Below are 16612 nucleotides of genomic sequence, written 5' to 3'. Positions count from 1 at the left end.
TGAGTTGCCATAGCAACGTCACGAACAACTGCTGCCGCCCAGCACACAAACAGCAATGGAGGACAAGATGGAGGGAGTTCCGGGGCGAATCGCTGATCCGGAGTCTGCTCAGGCTACTACGGTGTTAGGTTCCCCAGCTGTAGACAGATGTGGAGGCTGGCAGGCAGACACCCCTACGCTTCTCCCTCAGATCCTACCTGATGATTCAAACCTCAGGTGTGGGGGTCTTCACTGGCATCACCTCAGAAATGAAGCAAAGGAAAAATCCAACATTTAGCTTTTGAAAGCATCAGAACCGGGATGAACAGTCGTCCCGAAGCCCGACACGGGTCTGCAGCAGCTGTTTCCCAGGTGTTTGGATGTGTGTGGTTCCACCATCTTGTGTTAATTGTAGCCTCCTCAAAGAGCCGCCAAGACATCCAACAACCCCCCCCCCCCCCCCCCCCCCGTTCCTGTGCAGTGGGGGTAAAAAGCAGCCCAGCCGAACGGGCCAGGTGGACCCCAGCGACGGTCGGCCAGAGAGGACAAGCGATGAAGAACATCACAGAAATGCAAAGAAGCTCTTCCAGAGATCCCAACAGCTTGGCCGGGGGGGTGGGGGGGGGGGGGGTACAGCTAAAAAGAGGCCCTTGACAAGACTCAACAGAAGACTGAGACACCTGCCCCCCCCCCACGGTGGGGAGATCTGACTAAACTCTGCTGGCACCACCATTTCGAATGTGCTGTTTCGTAAACATGACTCCGCCGTGGTGGGGGGGGGTTGGGGGGGGCTGCAGCGCGTACCCAAGTGCAAGTTCCAACAGCTAGACCTGCTGCACAAGCACCCCCCCCCCTGAGGCCTGAAACAACAAACCGCAGGGCTGGGTGGGGGTGGGGGTGGGGGGCAGAGATGAGTCACAGAGCAAATACAGAGTCGGGCCGGGCTGAACCAGTTTAACACCAGCTCGTTTCTCCTGATTATCCCAATAATTGATTCACCGTTACTGATCCATAAATTATCCATTAAAATGATCCCGATATTCCGGCTCACGCCTCCGTCTCTCCTCTCCCAGTGGGGGGTCTGACCTCACGTGCACGTCCTTGGCGGTCTGCGGTCCCGTGGACCTGGACCGGGGTCCAGGGTGGAACAGCTGCTGTCAACACATGGCTTCATCTTTAATATGCCTAATTGCTGCTTTAATAACGACCTCCAACACAAGAGTGAAACATTCTTAAAATACCAGATCTGCAAATTTGTAGAATTTCACGACTTGATGTTTCATTTGTAAATCAAAGGAATTTTTGGCTCTGTAAACTTTACAATAGCTGCCTTCATGAAAGTGAATTATTACATAACTGCAACAAGAGAAATAAGTTGAATTCTTGTTTTCATCCTTGTATTTTTTAATATTTGATCACTTTTTTCTTCGGTGCGACATCAGATACGTTTAAATGTAAAAAAGCATTATTTTAATTGAAACTTTCCGAGAGGAAGTTACAAAAAAAGCGGGTTTGAGCTGCTTGTTCCTCGCCCGCGACCACATCTGCGCTCTTCTCATAACAATGAAAACATTCGTGGAGGTGAATGAAAAGCGGCGGCTCTGCTCACACACGTGTTTTTGTTTATTTGTTTACACATGTGCAAAACGTTGCTTCGTTCAAAGCTGGAATAAGTGACCAGAGACGGCGGAATTCTCCTACACGAAAGGTAAGCAAAAATATTGGAATCTCTTTATGTACAATTTACAAAATATAATAAACTTTATATAAAAATGTATATAATCATCTATATCTTTAAACTGAAGCCGAGTCCATGAGGAGCGGCGGGCCGGCGCTCCTTAACGCTCCTTTACATTCACTCGATGGGGGGGGGGGTCCTCGACTGCCACAGCTTCCGTTGGATGAGGTAGAAATGTTGGATTTGGTTCCTCCACAAAGAACGCCGCTCGTCTACGTGCTCGTGCGGCGCTGCGGCGTCGGCTCAGTCCTGCCGCTGTCAAACGGCCGTTCGTAAACGGCGTCGTCGGCCTCGTCGTCCTCTTCCGGGTCCGTGTTGGCATCTGGAGCCGTGTACGGATTCTCATGCAGAGAAATCCCGTTCTGTGTGGGCGGGGGGCCGAAGGCTGTCAGGTCGTGGGGAGGCCTCCACGGAGCTTTCCCAAACGTTCCTGCACCACAGAGGTCGGAGGCGTGAGACCAAACCGGAGGACAACGCAAACAATCTGGAGAAAATGAAACCCGCACCTACCCATGAAGGTGCTGCCGGGGGGGCACTCGTGAGCCCTCCTGCTGGCTTCACCCTCCTCCGCAGGGGGTCGGGGGTCGCCCTGAGGATGTGACGGGCCGTGAGCAGCGTTTGCTTTTGGAAGCTGCATCAGGATGGCGGAAGAGCACAGGTTGAAATGTTCCGACAGGAAGTAGTCCTTCTTATTGGAGCTGGACAGGCTGCCGCTGTAGGAGTCCGTGTAGACGGGCCTCTGCTCCACGAAGCAGCCTGGGAGTGAGATGGACACCGATCAAACAATTCTGCTCTAGTTTCAGGTCCAGAACAGCGCGTGATGATTTTACCGACCCGTGAAGTCGTCCGAGGGATCGCTGGGGTACATCCTGTCCCTGCAAAGCAGCGAGCCCATCGGACCTTGGTAATGGCAGAGCAGGGGGTCGATGGCGGCCTCCAGGTCTGCTTCACTTCCTGTATCCAGCTGACAAAGACCTGCGGGACCAAACGAGGCGTCGTTAGAAAAATCTGGAGCTGTGAGAACGGTCAAAAAGGGAGCAGGAGTGATTTTTACCATTCATGTCTTTAGGCTGCAGGTAGAAGCCGCTAACGGACGACGCCATGTACTGGTGGCTGCTGCCGCTCTCTGACGGCATGTAGCCATCCTGCCGATCGGCGAGCGTCCCCTGGGAGGACAGGTAGCTGGGGATGTCAGCAGGCAGGTTGGTCTCATCTGGAACGGGGCCATTTAGAATCTGATTATAACAGCAGGGATATAACCGCTCCGGTTGGACCGCTGGAAGGTCGTTGCTACGCTAACCTGTGTTAGTGACGCTGCAGTCCTCATTGCGCCGCCGCGTGTGGTAGATGATGACCACCCACACCAGCGACGTGCCCACCACGCAGCACACCACCGCGATGATGACGATCCCCACCGTGGTCCAGCCGTCGTCGTCCGATCCGGCGCCGGCCACCATGCCGATCCGGATGCCGCCCTGCACTCCGGACTCGCAGTTGGGATTTGGCAGGACGGCCAGTCTGGCGTTGCCCCGCTCCGTGCCCAGCGTGTTGGACATCTCGCAGGTGTACTTCCCCGCGTCGGCCTCCGTGGTGTCGACGATGATCAGGAGCTGGTTGGCGGCGGCGAAGAAGTGGCGCTCGGTCACGACCAGCGGGCTGTCGTCTTTGGTCCAGTTCAGCCTGGGGGCGGGGCTGCCGCCCGCGATGCACTGCAGCACGGCCGTCTCGCCCTTGGCCACAGTTCGGTCCACCAGTGGACGCAGGAATAAGGGCGTCTCTGGGAACAAAAGAAAATATTCGCCGTCAGGGTCTAGAAATGCTAATAAATCCAGTAAAATGCCGTTAATCACCTAAAACCGTGAGTGTTGCGTTCGCCGAAATGGCGCCAGCGGTGTTCTGTGCCGTGCAGCTGTAAACGCCAATGTCCTCCGTCTTCACGTTCACCATAAAAAACTCGTCGTCCTCCGGCATGACGTGCATGCGGCGTTCGCGGGCAGCTGGGAAGTCGGTGCCTCCGTCTTTCTGCCAGGCGATCTGTGGGGACGGGTGACCCACGGCGGCGCATTCCAGCCTGGCGACCGCCCCGGCGCGGATGCTCAGGTCCATCGGCGTCTTCGTAAACGACGGCAGCACTGGAGACAAGACGAAAAACCGTCAACACCGACGCATTCGTGAAAAAACTCCTCCCAGGTTCTGCTCACGCTTACTGTTGACGGTTAGTCTGGCTTTGGTGGAATAAGATGATCCAAAGTGGTTGGAGATGACACACTGGTACTTTCCCTCGCTGGAAAAGTCCACAGTGTGCAGCTGCAGGGTGGTCGTGTACTCCGTCACCTCCGTGTCGCCGCCCGCGCCCGCCTGTATGCGCAGGTGCGCCTGGTTGTGGATCTCGGCCTTGTTCAGGACCTCGTTGTCCTTCTTCCAGGAGAAGGTCATGGGTGAGTCGCTGGAGCTGGCCGCCGAGCAGATGAACGTAACGTTGGAGCCCTTGAGGGCCGACTGGGTCTCGGGCTGCACGGTGATTTGAGGCTTCGGGAAGTCGTCTGTGTAAACAAGAAAGAGCAGATTTAAAAACGGCTGCAGATTTCTTCTTTTAGCATCGCGTTGGCAGCAGAGGAGCAAGAAAAGCTGGAGTGGAAGATTTCCACAACTTGACCTGAAGGGAAAATAGAGAGCTCGCTGGGTCAGAAGGGAAAACCATGTAATGGACGACTCTGAATGTGCGCACACGCGCGCATGTGTGTGTGTTCTCATACTTGCTACATATTGAATAACAAATTAGACATTCTACTAACAAAGTGAGGTCATTTCGGGTACTTCAAAGATCTCTTGGAGGGTTAAAATCTGGTTTTAAGGCATTCAGGTGTGATGGTTTGGTCCTCACAAAGATAGAAGCACAAGGACGTGTGTGTGTGTGTGTGTGTGTGTGTGTGTTTGAGAGCATCGCTCACCGCACACAAATTCGTCCTGGCTGACGGCGAACACACTTCTGCCCTTCAGCATCTGCGGGTGGGCGCAGCTGGCATTGACGGAGGGCAGGAAGGTTTGTTCCGCCACCCAAACAGGAAGCCACTTCAGCTGGCAGTCACACAGCAGACTGGAGGTGTTCAGACGCCTGTCGGAGGCAGAGGAGCGTCACAAACAGGACTCATCGCGGTGAGCCGCAGGTCCGACAGCACGTATGGATCACGGCTGCCGGCTCTCGTCTTTCCTTAATCTCACAGTTTGGACCCTGATTGCAGGATTCCACATTAAACCTGATCTCTGCCCCCTCTGAGACACAAGGAAAGTGTGAGCCAGTTATTAACAATGAGGTAAGCTTTCCCAGCAGACCGTAATGGGTTTCACCTGGAGCTCTGCCTCACATGGACACAAAGCTCTCCTGGAAAACAAAGATGATCACACTCACAGCTCCTGCAGGTTCCTGATCTGAGAGAAGGCGTTGGCCTGCACGGACATGATGGCGTTGTTGCTGAGATCTCTGCGCAGGGACACAAAAGACCAGAAGAATTTAGAATCCAGCCGTGGCTGCGCAGACTCAAGCGACGCACACTTCAGAGGAAAAAAGGTCTGGACTCCAGAACAATAAAATTCCAGGCAGCAGTTTGCTGTGTTAATCAAGAGGCCCGAGTCTGGGCTGCTTTGAGCTCTGGCAGCGGCTGGGAAAGAAATCCTAATTAGAATCAAATGCAGCTGTTCCGCACACGGAGACGCACACACGGCACAAAAATCGATATTTTCTGGCACACACGTTCAGATGCTAATGGCCCTCTTGGTCCCACATCAAAGCGGGGGACTGCCTGAAACGGGTCGGGGCGCACGGCTCCAACGAACAGCCCCTGCGTCTCGGCGTGATTCCCCCCCCCCCCCGCTCCGTTTACCGGAACAATCAGAGCAAACGGGACTCACAGGTGCTGCAGCGCGTCCAGGCCCGAGAAAGACTCCTTGGTCACCGAGCGGATCTGGTTCCCCTGCAGGAACCTGGGGAAAAACCCACAAGACAACCCGATCAGGTTCAGTCCTGGAGGGCGGGACGTCACGCCGCGGCGGTCGGGAACTTACAGCCTCTTCAGCTTCTCCAGGGCAGAGAAAGGCCCATTCATGTCTTCGATGGTCCAGGAGATCTCGTTCTTTTGGAGGTCCCTTCAGACAGAAACAAAGAGACCACACTGTTGAAAGGATCCACGCCCTGCAAACAGCTACAGATGTGACGTTAATAAAACGTTATGTGGCTTTACATTCCGTCCTTTGGAAGGATATTAGAAGCAGCTCTGGGACGAACGCGGCGTCCTTCTCGAGCCTTTGTGGTGCCATAGCGGCTTTTCTGTGTAGCGTGTTTTATGGGGAATATACTGCAGTCTAACGTGGGCTCTAGTGTTCGGATAAATATAGTCCCCAGACACACACACACACACATGTAATATTTGCAGCAAAGTCGTTTGCAAGCTTGATAGTTTTTAACTTGTCGTCAACCAAATTGCCATAGCAACGAGTCGCAGACGTTCCAGGAATGCATGGATCATGCCAGCGTTTGACCTGTGTGAACGATATTTGCATTAGTGTCACAAGTCAAGGGCGGCTTTTCTCCTCGTCCTCGACCTCAAGAGCAACTGACTCGATCGAGACACTTAAACTTCGCTGACGCGTCTAAAGTTTGACGCCTGGCAACCGATGCCCTTTACCCCCCGAGTCAGAGGAGGAACGTCAACTCAAGACAAAAAAACATCCCAGACAAATGGCCTCCGATCCCCTGGCTGATTTTCCTCCGTTGTGTGTCTGGTTATGGGCCATTGAGTCTGTGTGTGTGTGTGCGCACATGTGTGTGTGTGTGTGTGTGTGTGCGCACATGTGTGTGTGTGTGTGTGTGTGTTTGAGGCCCTGCAGTAATCCGTGTCCACCTAGCCGCACACCTGCCCTACGGTGACCTCTGCGGAGCGGCTCAACATTTGGTTCGCGTTAAAAAAAATCCAAACCAGGGAGGAAATGTTATGAAGCCTCTTTGTGGGAGAGGGGTGGGGTGGGGGAGGGGCCGCGGGTGTTGAGGTCGGGGGTGGGGGTGCCTCTCGGGGCCGCTTTTTTATGTGCACGGAGAGACCTCAGCGCAGCAATCTATTTTACATCCCCACAACAAATCAGGCAGGAGATTTGCACTCAAGCAGAGGATTGATGGTGGTGGAGGTGGCATTAAAGAGGGGGGGCGGGCCAATGAACTACTTTAAGAGTCCTACTACAATTACTTTTATTGCAAGTTGAAGTAATGAACCATACTAAGCACTATCTAATTAAAAGCTTCCTTGGGGTATTTGGCGATGTCATTAATTGAACCGACGCTCATGAGCCCCATGTGACCTCTGGGTGTTTGACCAATCAAAGCAGCCCGTTATCCAACACATAAAACCGCTGGTGACCAAACCCGCCGCTCCCCAGCCCAGACACGTCCCTGCGTCTGGCTTCTACTTACAGCATTTGCAGGTTGGAGAGGCCACGGAAGGCGCCGTCTGCGATGAAGCTGACCCGGTTGTTGCCCACGTGCAGCTCCTGGAGCAGGCTGAGGCCGGAGAAGCTGGACTCCTCCAGTCTGGACAGATGGTTGGAGGACAGGTTGCTGGAAAGGGAGGGAAAGACACCGAGGAGCTTTAACAGGAATCTGACGCCCAGTAAAACTGTCCATCATCATGTAGCACGCCAGTGTTTAACCCGGCCCGGGAAAGGTTGCGTGATACAGTAATGGATAATATATCATGTATAACGCCTCCTTACATGCTCTATGAGAACTGAGCAACAGAACCATGGTAACCCGCGGTAACCACGTTAAATGCTTGTTCTTTGGGAAAGATGAAAACAATTGGCTTTAAGTTTAATGGTGACATTACTAATGAACCAGTCTAAACTCCATATAACCATACAGGTGAAGCTCGAGGCCATCTGAGGGAGCTACAATGGCTCTGGATTCATTTAACAACAAGCTTTATCTCATATCAAGAAGTGCTGAAATCTCAACAAAAACAAGGCTTTGAAAGGTAAACTCCAACTCTGCTCGCTGTGCACGCTTCCCGCCAGCAGCAGCTTGTTTACTCTCGGGTTCGTGAGATAAGAGCCAATGTGCGACGCACGAGAGGAAGCTTCGGGGTGTGAGAGGAAGGAGGAGGACGATGGGACTCACAGCTCCGCCAGCTTCTGGCAGAACTCCCAGGCGTCGGGTTGGATCCTGCTGATGGCGTTGTGGCTGAGGTGGAGCTGCTGCAGCGTCAGCAGGCCGTACAGCCAGCCCTTATTCACCTCTGTCAGGTTGTTGTAGTCCAGCTGCCTGCAGGCCCACACACACACACACGCACACACACGGTCAGACTTCAGGCCCACTTTAAGACCCGGCGGCAGCGCCCGAGCGGCGTGTCTGCTTACAGGACTTCCATGTTGCTGAGGCCCCAGAGGGCTCCGTCCATCAGGCGGCTCAGACCGTTTCTCTGCATCCTGAGCGAGCGAAGAGCGTGGAGACCGTGGAACGTCAGCCCCTCCACGCGGCGGACCCGGTTCCTGCTCAGCTCCCTGGAACACACAAAGAGGACAGATGAGAACCTGATCGGGGACCACCAACCAGGAAGGACTGAGCAACGGGGAGAACTCATATTTCCTCATTTATTTCTTCACTCACAGGTGCTGGAGGTTGGGCAGCTGGAAGATCTTGGCCGGGATGGTGGACAGACGGTTGCGGTTCAGACGGAGGACCTGCAGACTGCTGGACAGGTTGGTGAAGCAGCCCGTCTCCAGCGAGGAGATGCGGTTGTTGTTGAGGAACCTAGAGTGCAGAAACACCCATCAGCTGCTGCCCGAGCAGAGACGGAGAGAGTCGTGAGCCGGCTCCGGAACCGAAGACACTCACAGGTTCTTGAGCGGCAGCGCGGGGAAGGAGGCGGCCCTGACGTCGGCGATGGCGTTGTTGCTGAGGTCCAGCGTCTCCAGGGCGAGGAAGGGCTGCAGTTGCTCCGGGAAGATGCCCGCGATCCTGTTGTTTGCTCTGAAAACACACGGCGGCTCCAGTAAATGGCAGAAACACCCGTGGCGCCCCCACGCATGCAGCCGTTAGCCCAAACCGTCAAAAATGTCAAACAATCCGACGCTTTGCAACCTCCCACCCAGGGAGAAACGCCACGCTCTATAATCTGTTTGTTGTTTGTGCTGATGTCACAGGCCCTTGCGAACAAATTACGAATCGATGTTTCTTCTCCTCGCGCCCAAAGACCCTTCGGGCTTTCAGATGTGTTATTTTGTTTATAAGGTAATTACCAACAAGGTATTTAAAAAGGTAACCTGCCAATTACTTAGCTGATGAATACCATTCCCTCAGTGAAAGCATGCCGCGGCAGAGGCCAGCAATTTCCTGAGCTGCACGCCTCCTAAATTGCAGTGCAGGGACTGCTTGGTTATAAACAGAGCCGGTACAGTGCCCTCTTTGTGTCCCACACTCAGCAGTGGGGAGAGAGAGTGGGGGGGGGGGGGGGGGGGGGCAGGAATTCCCTCTAATGCACCAGACTACAGGCCTCGTTTTCAGCATTCATCGGCCTGCTCACGGTCCTGCCCGACACACACCTCCACCAACACCTCCCCGACCAGGGAGCTGCTGGCTTTACAGCTTTGTTTTTCCAGCACCTTAAAAATGTAGGAACGCATGCGGAGATAAGAAAGAGCTCCTGGATACCCCCCCCCCCCACCCCCCACATCGGCCGGTTCTGCTCAAGGTTTCTTCCTGTCAAACGGAGGCTCCTCCTTGGTGCTGCTGCCCGTTTGGGGATCAGACTCTGGGTTTCTGGCCAGACTGAAGACAGCTTTATGAATTAGGCTTCCACAATCTGACCTTCGCTGACCTCTGTGCTGCGTCACCGCGGTCCCGAAGCAGCCCGGCGCCGCGTGACAACGGACCAAAAAGGTCTCCAGAACCCTGCGTAGAAACGCAGAGCGGAGGGTGGTTGTCTCTGTGCATCTCTAATATCCAGCCCAGGTTCTGACCCAAACACACCGCGATGGCGCCACAGGCCGCCGCTGTTGGCAGACGTCCTCGCACCGCGGCCTCCCGCACCCAAACAAAAGCACCACCTGGGTCTCAGTTTTCATGTTCCTTCGACCGGTCGCTGGGAGAAGGAAGAGCGAACCAGTCTTTCCAGTTTCCCCCCTCTGAGGAAATGGTGGCGAAGGGAGAAGGGGGCTGGTGCGCACTTCCTGTTTTGAGCCACAAAGTGAAGATCGGTCAACTAATTAGTGCGTAAAGCAGCTCTCACACGTCCGGGCTGGTTAAGGCAACAAACAACGAGCCGGTGTTCTCCACACGCACGAGGCCACCATCCTGCACCCTCGTGCACGTGTGAGCTGCGACCAGAGGAGGCCTGTCCTGGTTTAATGATCAAATATGTAGAACTGTGCCGAACTTTTAAATCTCAGATGTTCGGAACTTTGGAAGCCGACACGAACACATTCAGTAATATGCAAACTCGCTAATGTTCACGGCTTAGGTGGGTTTTTCCGCCCTTCTCGTGGACGAACTTGAAATGGAAACTCAATGAAAAGATCCCTCTCCTGGCGTGCTGGTGTGCAGCCGTGCGTGCGTGTGGGATTTCCTCCTGGAAACAAGGACAGTTTTGGGATGCTCCCGCTGTCTTGACGGGACAAAGATATCAGAGACAACACTTCCATCCTTGGGTGAAGCCTTTTGTTTCTGTCTTGAACGACTCATTTGGCTTTAAAACTCCCGTTTCCAACAAGATTCCCATTTGTGCCGACACCCCAGAAGCCCGAGCGACTAATACGCCTAATCGGACCTGGAATCTCCGGTTCATCTGTCGACCCCCGCCCGAACACAGGCCGAGGGATCTGGTGGCGTCGGGGGTTCACCCCCTCCGTAAAATTCCTGGGAAATTGTTCAATTAATTAAGACGATCGGGACTCAATGACTACCAGCTGCAGGGTTATTGGCGTTTGTTTTTCCTCGGAGCTGCGAGGTCAGAGAAGTCGGCGCGAGCTGCCGCTCTGTCTGCCTGGCTGTTTGAATAAGTGGTATTCGATACCCTGAGCTCTTTTTTTTCTCTTTACTACCCTCCCACTTTGGAGAAACTCGGAGAGGGAGGGAAAAAAACCTGGAAAATTACACTGCAGCACCTAATGTGAGGCAGGAGGGTGGAAGCTGACGGAGACAGCAGGAGCAAGTGTGAAGCTTGGTTTCCTTTCTTTGGGGGGTGTCGCTGACTGGCCGGGGACTAATCCTGCTTCTGATTGGCTCATATTTCTGCTGCGGGAGGGTGTGTAAACGTGCCCGTGCGATCCTCAGTGGCGTTTTTGTTTGTCTCATTTATTCTAAACGTGCTTTAAAAACGCTTCCTTAGATTTGATTCGGCTTCTCAAACCAAACACCGTCTTCAAATCAAGTTCAGAAACGGCAGTTTGGAAGGAGCCTGGAATCCTGGGGAGGGACTTCGAAGGACCCGGGACCACGCAACTGTTCACGCCAGGTGGTTCCTCAGGTGTGTGGGGCCAAATAATGGAAGGTGGAGATGAATAATCTGGTTCCAATCATATCATCATCACCATCGGAGGCCACACACTGGAGCGCTGACTCAAGGTTTCCTTTTAGCTCCTCCCCCTGCTAACACTCGCACCCGGAGGTGGCAAACAACCCGTCGACGGCTGACGACTGAAGGCCCCGCAGCGGGGGCCGCCCGTCATGTCGGGGCTTGAGGAATATGCTTCATCAGGCCGAGAGTGGGACGCATTCTTCCACAATAGCCTCCCGCGGGAGCGTTGGGGAGCGCCACGCCGCAGAAAGCTAATAAAACGCTTGAGGTTCCAGGCGCTAATATTGGGAATTTGTCTGAGGGCGCAAGTTGAGCGGGATGAAATGGTCGGGGTGATTTATCTGCGGGGTTTGACTCGCGGTGTGAATCTTTGTTTGGCCCCGGGCGGCGATAGCGTCTAACGTCTGGTTATTTACTGCCTGATGCGGCGCTGCCAAAGACGTCGCCCTGATTTATCGAGGATTAAGAACGTTTCAATCCTCACATTTATCTTCCTTTTCTCTCCATTATTCCCAGATGCTTCACCTGGTTACGATCATTCCGGTAATCTGTGTGGTTAGCATTTGTGCCGAAGAGCTAGCAAAAGTTACAAGTTCCTGTTTTTACGGGGGAAAGTTGGGGGGGATGTTTTTTTCCTGGGTAATTTGGGTGGAAACAGGCCAGTTTTTCAAAATCCTGGGAAAAGTTTCTGCGGTACAAAAGATTTTCTCAGCTTTTCCTCTAAACATGGAATTTTTTTTTGGGCCATTTTCACCCACAAGATTGAAGATTTCATCCACAAAAACGTACAAACACAAACCAAAGACCAACAAACAGCCAACATTTGCCGTTAACACCCCCCCCAAAATAAGTGCCGCCATCCTTCATCGGACACGGAACAACTTCCTTCATGATCAAGTTGTTGATAATAATCACATAAATATCAGCCTGCTGGAAAAAAAACCCTGAAAATTCTCCCCCGGAAGATAAAATCCAACATTTATCCGCTGAAGCGGCCGTGTTTTCCTAATCCCAAATTTAGGCTTCTGCCGCTCTCACACGACAGATCGCTTCTCCCTCGTTCCGCCGCCATCAGATTAAAAATACACGACGGCCTCCAGACAAAACATTTCCCTCGCTGCAGACAGCGTTTGTCTGTGACCGTGTGACCGCTCGCAGGCTGGCCGCCATGTCTGGGAGCGGAGAGGGCGGGGGAGGAAGCTCGCCGGGGCCGGAGCGGGCCGGGGCGAGTCGGGCGTAAAGGCGCTCTACTCACAGGAGGAGGGTGGTGATGTTCGACGCCCGGGGGCCCAAATCAGGTATCGCCTCCAGCTCGTTGTGGGTCAGCTTCCTGTGTGGAGGAAAGCAAAAGGGTCAGTTCATCGTGTGTGTGTGTGTGTGTGTGTGTGTGTGTTGATCCAACGCTTACAGCTCAGTCAGACGATGCGCGCTGGAGAACAGAGCGCCATCTAGCAGCGGTAGTCGGTTATGGCTCAGGTCCCTGCGAAAGGGAGGAAAAACAAGGTTCACGGGGCAGAACGGCACGAGAGACGGGAGACGCGTGATTAGGCGACAAAAGTGAGGAGGGTCTCGCGAAAACATGCGTCCCGGGACCAAAAACAGACACGGCGATGAGTTACGGCGCAGATAGTGAGGCCAAATCCCTGCGAAGGGAGTCGATAAAACCAGGGCTTGAGGTTTCTGCGCTCGCCAAAGCGCCGTCCAGAACGCTTTCCTGGCGTCAGGATTTATCTACTTTGACTCGGAGTCAACTCCAACACTATTTTCATTGATAGGCTGGTTGAAACTCTGGACGGCTCCGCGTGAAGGCCCGAAATTCTTCACCATTGAAGTCGTTTCTGTGGGTTTTTGGCTGTTTCTGCGCTCGCTGGAGACGTTTTTCACGGTGTTCCTCGCGGGAACACAACGAGACCCACAACCAGCTGGGACGCACAAACAAGTTCATGGTTTCTCTCAGAGCTTCTCTGAGGAGCTGGGCTCCGTCTTAAACCACCTTCAGAAATAGACGCCTACGGCAACACTGAGGTCCCCCCAGTTCCCCCCTGGCCCGGCTGCACCACTCGTCGTTGCCGCCTGGCAAACGGCGTCCCGGGTCATTGACGCTGCGGAGCACCATCAACGCCGCGGTGCCAGACGCTCTTCTTACACCCCTTCGCCGTACCTCCTCCCCCATCCTCCCTCATCTGGAATCCATCAAGCGACTCAGGAAGGAGGGGAAGAACCGTCCGACTGCTAATGTATTCACAATGTTGGAGAGAAGCCTTTCCAGCGTCTGAAACACCCCCGATGACATTTCTTGGGTCTGTTTTTGTAATTTGGTGGAACTCTTTGTGGAACGCTCCGGCGAACCTCTCCCTTTTTCCCAGGCTCCCGGCGACGGGCGCTGTTGTTTTGGTTGTCCTATCGCGCTCCACAGATAAAGCCTAAGTAGCTCTGACACTTCCACTTCCCTCACCAAGCACCACCCCCCCCTCCCCGAGATAACGCTAGGCGCACCTTTAGGCAGCCGAGAACTCGCCGCACGAATTTCTTATCAAAGATTTGGAATAAACGAGCCGCCTTTTCCGTCAGGAGAGCTGTCGGCAGCTTTTCAGAAACTGAGATTGCAACAAGTTTCACAGCTTTCACTTTGTTCCCAGGAGGAAGAAACAAGTGGATAAAGTCTGTTTAAGCTACAGAGGCTAGCTTACAAGCTTAAAGCTAGAACAAAAAAAAGCTAGCAGCTTTTGGACTTAAGGTCTTTTCTCTGGGCAATTAACAAGTCTAATCCAGCAATTGATCACTTGTAAATCTGAGAAAGATATCATTATGTGAAATTACAGCGTTAGCGAGCTAATCCGCCCCAATCCCAGATAAACTTTCATTATGTGTCTCAGATCATCAGTAAAAATGGAATGTTTCAAACACTTGGTGATTTTTAACTTACGCTTTTTTTATTCATTCGTTTCCCCGCATCTTTTTTTTAATCTTTTAACACTTTGATATTGCCTCTTTTAGTCAAGTTTGCTCCGCGCGTCTCGATTTAACTGAAGCGAAATTTGACTAAGGCCCCTTTTGAAGTTTTCCAGCTTGATCCAGCTTCTCTGTGTTCGTCTCCTCTTCACCTCCCACTTTCTCCACCCCCCCCTTTTCCTTTCAATTTGTTTCCAGCTAATCCCACACACTCCTCCTTAATCAGGACCATCGCCGGCTCTGGAGCTGCTAATTCAGCAGAAATAATGGGGTGCTGGAAAACAAAGGCTCCGCTGGTCCGAGCCTTTAAGATGTGCTGCAGAGCCACTTGGAAATTAGCATTCCGGAGTGAGAAGAGCCCCCCCCCGTGTGGAACTCTTCTTTTTTTTTCTTCATTTTTCTCTGGAACGAGGGCCTCGGTTATGAGGCTCAGGCTGGGTCTGTTTGCTCTGGCAACGTTGACTTTCCAGAGCTGCACGTTTCAGAGAGGGAAAAACCAAAACCCGACGGCAACGGCGAGGCTGGGGGGGGGGAAACTGCTCAATAAAAAGTGAAGAACAGAACAATAAAAGTCCAGGCAGATTCATTATCTGTGAAGCAGGACACAGACTTTGGTGTTCCAGCTTCATCGGACGTCCTGGGAGCTGAGGACATCTAAGTTTACGCCCGAGTGCTGAAGAGCTGTGGCAGATAGAACGGCTGCGGTCCCACGAGCCCAGTAACCATAAAAGCTGCAAATGTTAACATCATTTAAAAGACTTTCACTGCAGCAAAGATTGACGCTGGGAGATGCGTTCAGGGGCCAGGGGCCAAAGTCACGCCTCCAAAAAGCTCCATATAAATAAAGACGAGTCGGGGGTGAAAGGTGACGCTTTCATCAGTCAAATTTCAATCAAAGCAAAGTCAATCAGGGCACTCCTTCAGCTTTAGCGACCTGTGTGTGCGTGTGTGTGTGTGTGTTGGGGCTGCAGGAATGCGGCTCCCACCATCTGCGCAGGGTAAACACTGGCTCTATTTACGGGGACTGGCGTGGAAATCTATCACAACAATCAACTTTGAAGTCCAATCATAAAAGCAGCCGTAAAGAAGCCACGAAGCGGGCCGGACTCACAGTGTGACGGTCCATTCTGGGATCCTCTCTGGAATCTGGCCCCTCTTCAGCCGACTGCAGTCCACCAGCTCCCCAGAACACACGCAGGGCGAGGGGCAGGTCCTCACGTTGGCCCCAGACCCGCACTGGAGCCCCCAGAAGAGCGACAGAACCACGACCAAGCCCGCAAAACAGCGAGGCTGCGTGGAGGGGCGCATTTTCCTCTCGGTACCCGGACGAAGAACTCCAAAGAGCGAGAGCTCACCCTCCAAAAGTTGCGTTAAAAAATCCCAAAGGTGTTGTTTGAAACCACTTTTCGGTCCTTAAATCCAATGCGTGGTCGCGGTTATGCGCGTGGGTGCGAAATGTCGACGAAATTCGCCGTAGTGAAACTCAGCCATTCCTGTGGACAAAGTTTACCGCGGCTGGAGGAGCAACTAGTGCGGAGCAGGATCCCCGCAGCGTGAGCACACAGCGGAGGTATGCGGGGGGCGGGGCCACGCCGGGGGCGGGGCCTGGGCGCAGGGCGCCGCTGGGAAATGTAGTCCAAGCTCACCAAAACTCACATGCGTGTTGTTGAGGAGTTATTTTTGTCACAAACACTAAAAAAAAAGTTCTGACATTTTAAACAATGTTGATTCCAGGATGCTTGTTTAAGGTGCTGAACTAGGGGGCAGTACTGGAGTTAAAAATATCCATTAGCAGTGTAAAAAATAGAAAACAGCAAAAGAATTACAAGGTTTTTTTCGGCATGTTAGCCAAACTGATTAGTTAAAAGTACTAAATAAATTGTTTCATCATAGTTATCAACACTTGCTTTAATTAATATGACTTAAAAAGTGAAATCTGTTCTAAATTCTTCTGGCTTTTTAGCCAGAAAATAGCTTTGTATAATACTCAAAGTAGGCTTTTCCTTTAGTAAAAGAGAGGTCGATCAACTAATAATGGGGGGGAAACGATAATTAGACGGATAAAGTTCTCACCATTTCTTTGGACAGAAAACAACCCCATTCACCTTAAAGTTGCTAACAGAGGCTTTAATTAACATTTCACACTTGAAAGCTGACTGATAGCGTTCTCATTTGCAATTTAAAGGCATTTCCACATGAAAAGGCCTTTCATGGATCTTCATGTCCTGGCACATGTATTAGGCCCCCCTCAGGCAGAGTTCAGCAGTTTCCTGTTGACCAAGGTTGTGCTTCCACGCTCCGATGTTCTCAACGAGGACACACGTTCATCAGTTTGTTGTTGCGCAGATGAAAGTCTGACTGAACCTGGAAGCAAAGGAATAAA

The 16612-nt window shown here is 52.7% G+C and overlaps 1 protein-coding gene across 2 annotated transcripts; it reads right to left on the bottom strand.

Annotated features, from left to right (window-relative positions):
• Nucleotides 1–1359: 1359 nt before the first annotated feature.
• Nucleotides 1360–15780, bottom strand: lrig3 (leucine-rich repeats and immunoglobulin-like domains 3). 2 transcript variants are annotated; one of them, XM_003972969.3, is made up of 19 exons: nt 15341–15779; nt 12686–12757; nt 12533–12607; nt 8598–8732; nt 8370–8513; nt 8120–8263; nt 7881–8024; nt 7179–7322; nt 5780–5860; nt 5627–5698; nt 5127–5198; nt 4669–4832; nt 3925–4260; nt 3568–3849; nt 3018–3494; nt 2772–2930; nt 2552–2692; nt 2228–2473; nt 1360–2147 (listed from the first exon to the last, which is right to left on the bottom strand). In XM_003972969.3, exons 1-19 carry the CDS (start codon nt 15535–15537, stop codon nt 1930–1932), a joined length of 3303 nt encoding a protein of 1100 aa, XP_003973018.2. In that variant the 5' UTR covers nt 15538–15779; the 3' UTR covers nt 1360–1929. The 2 variants fall into 2 exon arrangements, with proteins under 2 accessions (XP_003973018.2, XP_029681475.1); XM_029825615.1 differs by lacking the exon at nt 12686–12757 and having other exon boundaries at nt 15341–15780.
• Nucleotides 15781–16612: the final 832 nt, after the last annotated feature.

The sequence above is a fragment of the Takifugu rubripes genome, chromosome 18 (assembly GCF_901000725.2).
Source record: "Takifugu rubripes chromosome 18, fTakRub1.2, whole genome shotgun sequence".
NCBI classification, from domain to species: domain Eukaryota; kingdom Metazoa; phylum Chordata; class Actinopteri; order Tetraodontiformes; family Tetraodontidae; genus Takifugu; species Takifugu rubripes.
The sequence above is the reverse complement of the archived record's forward strand: the minus strand, read 5'-3'. Positions and strand labels throughout refer to the sequence as shown.